This window comes from Solanum lycopersicum, chromosome 4, assembly GCF_036512215.1.
Source record: "Solanum lycopersicum chromosome 4, SLM_r2.1".
Taxonomy (NCBI): domain Eukaryota; kingdom Viridiplantae; phylum Streptophyta; class Magnoliopsida; order Solanales; family Solanaceae; genus Solanum; species Solanum lycopersicum.
Window position 1 is genome coordinate 3,797,193 of NC_090803.1, and position 8,043 is coordinate 3,805,235.

Genomic DNA, 8,043 nt, shown 5'->3' on the forward strand with positions numbered 1-8,043 from the left:
ACTATCCTGGTATCGGAACGTGGCACCCGATCCATATTCTATCCTGGTGTCGGAACGTGACACTCCGATCCTCATATACTATCCTGGTACAGGAACGTGGCACCCGATCCCCTAATCTCACTACTTTCGTTCATCAAACCTTCTTTTATACCAAAGCCTCATCATTAACAAAGAGATTAGGGTTTTTCAAGATTTGGGATTCAATAACTTCATCATGCTTATATAATCACAATTATATAATTACATTCATGCAAGCATACAATTAAGCACATAGCAGGGTTTACAATATTATCAATACATATCATTCGCTATTAAGAGTTTACTACGAATATCGTAAGAGAAACCATAACCTACCTCCACCGAAGATTAGTGATCAAGCAAGTAACTTTCCCAAAGCTTTGTGTTTTTCCCCTTCTCGAGCGTCTCTCTCTATCAATTCCCTTCTCTCTCTTTCTTTTTGTTCTTTCTATTTTTCTTATTCAAACCCTCTTTCTTTTACCCTATTTAACATGTAATTAATTGTAAAAGATGACAATAATAACCCACAATTTAACTCAAGGTTACCTCTTTTATCCCCCAAGAAATTGAGTTATTAATATAAACCCACGAAATATATAATTCTAGCAGGAATAGTCCAAAACGCCCCTTTAAAACTTAACCATAAATCCGACTCCGACTGGGATTACGCAACCTGTGACGGCCCGCCACGCATGCGACGTCCGTCATGCAGGTTCGTCAGAGACTCGATTTCCTTAAGGAGTCTGTGACGGCCCGTCGTACCTACGACGGTCCGTCCTGCACTTCCGTCACGACGTTCAGAGAATCGTTCCCTGTACCAAATTCTCAAAAGTTGAAGTGTTTTGAAACGGTGGATCACGACGGTTCGTCGTGCCTGTGACGGTCCGTCCTGCAGGTCCGTCACAGAGTTCAGAGAGTCGATTTCAGCACCCAATTTCAAAATTTCTAAGTGTTTTGGAACGAGACACCCTCGACGGTCTGTCGTGCCCATGACGGTCCGTCGTGGGTTCCGTCGTCTCAGCCTGTTTTTCCAGAAATAAAATCTGCTGCTCAAAACGACTAAACAGGTCGTTACACGAGCAAACACTTTTTCTAAATACTTAAAAACTAAAAGAAAAGCACAAATCAATGCACAAAATATTATGCATTATTAAGGATTTTATGAAGGACCACATTTTAAAAAATGTATGGTAGATCGTCTATTCTAATGCAAATGTTAAAAGCTACTTACAAGCCTCAAACTTGTAACCTAAATCACATGTATAGAAATAATCTTATCGTTGCTCCAATGCTTCCCTTCTGGAGACTCAAAAACCAAAATTTCAAACATTTTATATTTTTATAATCTTCAAAATATATGATAATAATAAAATAAAAATAAAAAGGAATCAAAACACATGTCAATTCTTTTATAGAATTCCATTCCCACTCTATAAAGCTACAAAAAGAAACATTGGTGTTATACATATTCAAGTCCTTTTTCCATTTTTCATCCACACTTACAAGCATATGCTAATAATATTTCCTAATTCCTTTAATTATTCAATACTCAAGAAACACATTTAGATTTATTTATTATTTTTTTTAAAATGTGGGTTAAGGAAATTTAAATTATTTTCTAAAGTAAAAAAACGAATAAGACCTTTTCTTATTCTAAAAGATATTACAAAAAGATAATTATAACAATCTCGAAATTATTAATTCTGATGTAAAAAATGCATAAAATATAAAATAAAACAATCCACCATTTATTATAAAAAGTATAATCTTTTCCTCCCAACAATTAAAACACCTCTTAACCCTACTTTTTTTACTATTCTAGAATAATTGACATTATTTATTGGTTTCTAGACATTTTCTTTATCATTTTTGCCATAACATATTTCCATGGGTGGTTCGACAGTGTAAAAAAAAAGACATGTGTCTTAGTCCCCCAAATTTAAGGGGTCTTATTTTTAATAATAATAGGTTATAAGTTATTATTTATTTAAAAAATAGTGAATACTATTTGCAGAAAAAGTAAAATTTTCATGAAAATGAAGGAATTATTAGAAGAAATTTCACATATTTGGAGTATTATATCTCATTAAAAATAATTTAAAATAAGAATGGTTATATTATCAATTGAAAACTAGAAGAAATTAATTATATAAAAATTATTAACAATTAAAGTTTAAGGCCCCGTTTAATTTTTGTTTTAGACCACTAATATATTTGAGTCGCTCCCGCATATTCCCAAATATATGCCCTTTCCATCTTTTCTTTCGATGTGTATTTCTTTATGAGTAAATTCCAAGCAACATATTACAAACATTTTGACTAAAAAACTTATTTGTGTGACATTACAAGGCACAACAAAGCAAAAATAAAAATATTTGTGGAATACTTGTGAATCAAGTCATATATTACCATGATGAAAATAAAAAAGGAAAAATTACACAAATAAACAAATTTATAGTATTTAATTACTCATCATAGCTATATTTTGTTATAATTACCATTAGCGACTAACACATTATACATTAATTACGTGGGCTGACTTCGAGTTTGTATAATTAGTCATGTTTGTATATGTATAATTCGCCAGGATATACAAATAAATATGTACAATATACAATTTTTTAGCTATATAACATATACAATTCACCTCTCTTCCACTCTCTGCCCTATCTCGCTCGCCTCTCTCCTCCCTCTCTCAATCTAGCTCGCCTCTCTCTTCCCTCTCCCAATCTCGCTTGCCATTTATACAAATATATATGTATAATATACATTTATATACAATTATGTACATATACAATTCACCTCTCTCCCACTCTCTGCCTTCTCTCGCTCTACTCGCCTCTCTCCTCCCTCTCCTAATCTCTCTTGCCATATATACAATTACATATGTATAATATACAAACCAATATACATATACAATTCACATTTTTCCCACTTTTTTCCCCCTCTCCCTCCTCTCTCTCCCAGTCTCGCTCGCCTCTCTCCTCCAAATAATATGTAGTTACAAATTGTAATTATCAAACTATAACTATAGAGAGTAATTAATTATTTTTAAGTTGCTATATGTGAAAGTTTCCCTGAAAAAAATTTGTTAATAATTAAAAGATTAAAAAAGCTATTATCCCTTATTTTAACCCTTTTGCAAAATTGGTTTTTGCAAATCGCTTTTTCTATCATTTGCACCAAAAATATAATCATACACAATGGCATTAAATCAAATAAAAGTATTGGATTGAGAATAATTAAAATAATCTTTTTTCTGTTAATAAATTATTATTATTGCCACTAATTTTACCTTAATGGTCAATAAAGTGATAATATACACAACAATTATTACACGCAATATAGCTTATTATAACCACTTTGTCCACTACTTATTGTACCCAATAATAAAGTTTGGTCAAGAGAATTAATTTTGTAGGACTATAGTAATAATTTTTTCAAATATTCTTTTATAATTTTTATTCAATATCATACATATTCAAATACATTTAAAAAATTTCAATATCATTCTCGAATAATTTTTTTTTTCAAATTTCATAATTTTTATATCTAAAAACAATCGAAAAAACTCAAAAGCACATGGATATGCTATCTTTTGTGGATTCCACTCCTTGATTGATGGGTATCAAATTGAAAATTAGTACACTTACCGTACCCAATCTAATAACTTTAGCTTTATTTCCTTTTGATTCTATAAAAAATAATAATTGACGCCCTTCATTTATACGTATTTTCTCCGTTTAAAAAAATTATCTTTTTTTGTTAGTCTGTTTAAAAGAATGACTTTTTTTTTTTAATAATATTTTGATTTCAGTTTTCTACGTGATATGTTTAAGACCACAAGATCAAAGGATATTTTTTATCTAACTTTAATTTAAGACCTAAGATTCAAAAGTCCTTTTTATACTCTTAAACTCTATACCAAGTCAAACCAGATCATTCTTTGTGAAAAGGAGAGAATATTTATTATCGTAGAAAAGACATAAAATCACTAATAAAATTGTTCCGAAATTATGTAAAGATATCTTAATTTTTGAATTGTTCTATTACCTACAAAACTATTTAATATCTTTGTAAATAGATTATATTGACCTATTACCACGCATCTGAGACGTGTGAGGCAGTGTTTGCACTGCTGTTAATCAGCTATAAAGTGTCATGTGTCATATTATTTCTTTATTATTAATTATTTAATTAATTCATATTATCTTCCCCGCATTTAAAGAGAAAAGAGTTGTTTATTTTATAATACGTTAGTAAACTATTTGACGATCGATCGAATCATGTATATTCATATGTTTTTTTTAAGGAGCTTTGATCGAGTTGTAAGCTTGTAACCATAAGTGTAAATAGAAATTTACTATTTTTCGTTGTTTTTATTATGTTGTCATTTATATATTTTAATTTTAGATATATCATAATTAGATATTTGAATTTATATAAAATTAAATAAATATCTATATGCGTCTCATATAGCCATTCGCATGAGATATATTCAAATTAATTAGTATTACGTTACCTAGAATACATGTTTCAATCTATTCACATCCAAAAATTAAAGATGATAAATATCTGTTAAAATCAAACTAAATGACAAAGTTATATATTATTCAAATATAGCAATATGCATTGTATGACTATAATAATTTTTTTCAAATTTCACAATTTTTACGTTTAAACGATCCGAAAAAAACCTAAAAGCATATGGATATGCTATCTTTTGTGGATACCATTCCCCACACCCACAAAAGCTAAAAGAAATATGACCCACCACTACTTAATTAATGTCTACCAAATAAGATGAGTACAACCTACCGTACTTCATTAATCCAAACACAATAAACAAAAAAAAAAATGCTAACATTGTTTTCTTTTTTGTTGCGATGACGAGATTATTCTATTTTTAATTAAAATTGAATTATCAAGTTGTGGTGCGATGATGAGATTATTTTGTTTTAATTAGAGATTTTGAGTTTTATATATAAAGAAAATCTTATTGAATGTGTTATATCCGAATGAGTCTTATAATGCTTGATTTTAAATTAATCGACACTTCAACACTGACATCAATATAAAAAAATTATTTTCTTCTAGTAAATTCAGAGGGACCATCCTTCATTTATTTGATGATTTAACTTATTTTGGAAACTTTATGTATAATATATATATTTTTCTTTTCATATTTTTGTAGATTTTTTACTTTTGTAGTTCTACGAAGTATAAATTGATAAACTTTCTTTTCACTTTACATAACATTTAAGGTAATAAGGTCAAATTGATAAAATTGTGTCATTTAAAATAGTTTAGTATTTTAGAGCAATAAGAGGTGAAAATCTTATTTTTGAGCTGCTTGAATAATTGAATGTATTTTTAAGCTAGTTGTCCAATCATAAAAAATATTTTATGCAAATAAATGTAATAAAAAAAACTAACCTAATTCAAATAATTCAAGAATAATAATAATCATTTTTCCTTAATGAAATTTTTTTGTGATTCAGAAGTCTTGTTTAAGAGAAAATTATATAATTAGTAAATTATTTATACGTAAGTCAATAAACCAAATTATATTTATTTATATATTTTTTTAGGGAGCTCGAATTTTAACCACAAGCCTATGTAAAAATTTACTTATCGCATCACCATTAATAATATATCTCGAGTAATTCTACAAGCAATGTCTAAGCAGAAAAACATATGGGAAAAAAAGACAAATATACCCCCAATCTGTCATGAACCACGTGTCCCTATTTAGTCTTCTGTTAGAGTGAACGACATATATTCTCAAGTTTTTGAATTGGAGAGGCAACAATGTCCCAAAGTATGACGGATGTATCTGCATCTACGATAGTTCGGGGGTATTTTGTCCATTTTCCCAAACATTATATACATAAACCTTACCTTTACTTTACTTGGAGATGTAGCGAGCCAGTTTTCAATAAACCTCAATTCAATGTAAAACACTAAACAAGATTATAACTTGAAACAACAACAAGAACATATTTCGTGTAATCCTCCAAAAATGAAGTCTGAAAAGGACAGTATATACATAAACCTAAACCTTTCCCTTATGTTGAGAGATAGAGAATTCAGTTCCGATGAACTCCCGCTAAATGAAAGAAATCAAAATGAAATACTAAATAAAAGGCATGTAGAAATTTACCAAAAAGATTCATAAATATAACAAAAGTAGAAATTTTTTTTATTACATAGTAAACTCAACAACAAAACTTTGATACAGCACCAAAACATACATATATCCCTCTCTCCCTCAACCCTTTATAATTAAAAATAATAATAATAAATATAAAGGTGGGGTAAGCTTGGATCTTTTTATATAGCCTGAAATTTTTTTTCTTCTTGTTATATTATAATATAAAGTAGGAGATTCATTATCATCTACAAGATTCTTCTCCACAACATAACAAACCATAATTTTATTTTTATTTTTTTGGTGCAATATACACAAACAAACACATTAGAAGAAGCTTTTTTATCATCAAAATTTGTACTGCTACTAGTATTTATTAGTATCTTGTTCAAGTTCAATCAACCATTGATCTTGTTTCTCCTCCATTAAGCACCCATGGATGTCCTGTATTTAACAAAAATAACATCAACATCACATAATATTCATCAATGAGAAAACACTAAATTGAACAATCAAGAAAATATTTTGAACGAACGACTGGGAGTTGCTGGGATGGTAAGCCTCCCTCACATTCAATTCTACGTAAGTTCGAGTTATCAAGGAAACACACTATGAAGGGGTAAAAAAGAACGACTGGGAGTTGCTAGGATGGTAAACATCCCTCACATCTAATTCTAGGTAAGTATTCTACGTAAGTTCGAGTCATCAAGAAAGCACACTATGAAGGGGTAAAAAAGAAACAAATTTTTATTGAAACTAAGCTCCTAAACTAACTAAAACAAGACAACGTCTCAATCTTAAATAAGTTGGGATTCAATAGTATGAATAATCGTTATTTAAGCTCATTTCATGTCATAACAATTACTAATCCTACACGTGAAGTTTAGAAAGGATAGAATGTCTATGAATCGTATTTAAAGATAGAGATTCTACGAGGCTATTTCTGATAAATTCGTCTTAAATAAAGCATATCGATACGGAATACGGATATGGAGAACAGAAATATTAAATTTAACTTACTCAATACTTGTTCAGCTGAAAATCTTCTGGAAACATCTTTACATATCATCTTCCTCAACAAATCTTTCGCTTCAGGCGAAACTGACCGGAAATTCCTCGTCGGAAACCTCAGATTCCCTCTGAGAACAGCTTGAAAAGTTTCAGTCGGCGTTTCACCGTAAAAAGGAGGAACCCCAGAAAGCATAATATACAAAATAACCCCCAAACTCCACACATCAACTTTCTCATTATACTCTTTCCCCATTAAAACCTCCGGCGCAACGTAATACGGCGTACCCACAACCCCATTCATCTTCCTCCCATCACAACCAGCAAACCACTCCGCAGATCCAAAATCAGCAAGCTTCAATCTATTCTCAGAATCAAACAACACATTATCCGGCTTAATGTCACGATGAGCTACACCCATATGATGACAATAGCTAATCGCAGAAACCAATTGAATCAGAATAGCCGCGGCAGCCGATTCTGACAACGACCCAGATGAAACCCTTTCATATAAATCACTATTCGGGCAGAAATCGGTTACCATATGAAGGAAATCGTCATCTTCGTAAACCTTATAAAGATGAAGAATGTTGGGGTTACCTGAAAGAAGTTGAAGAATTTTGGGTTCTTTATCGAGACATTCACGGTCGGTGGAATCAATGAGGAGGTTTTTGTCGATAGATTTACAGGCGTAGGATTCTCCGGTCGCCGGAGAAAAGCAGCGGTAGACGGTACCGAATCTCCCACGGCCGATTTCTTCGCAAATTTGAAAATCGTTTTTCAAAGTTTTAAACATTTTTTCAAAGGCTTTGATCTGTTTTTTTTTTTTTTTAATTTTGGGGTTTTAATAGAATGAAATAAGTTAT

At 30.5% G+C, this 8,043-nt stretch overlaps 1 protein-coding gene across 1 annotated transcript; it reads right to left on the minus strand.

The window, feature by feature from the left end:
* Positions 1–6,176: 6,176 nt before the first annotated feature.
* Positions 6,177–8,043, minus strand: LOC101249257 (phosphoenolpyruvate carboxylase kinase 2). The gene is made up of 2 exons (XM_004236745.5): positions 7,190–8,043; positions 6,177–6,613 (listed from the first exon to the last, which is right to left on the minus strand). The coding sequence occupies exons 1-2, from the start codon at positions 7,971–7,973 to the stop codon at positions 6,564–6,566; spliced, it is 834 nt and encodes a 277-aa protein (XP_004236793.1). The 5' UTR covers positions 7,974–8,043; the 3' UTR covers positions 6,177–6,563.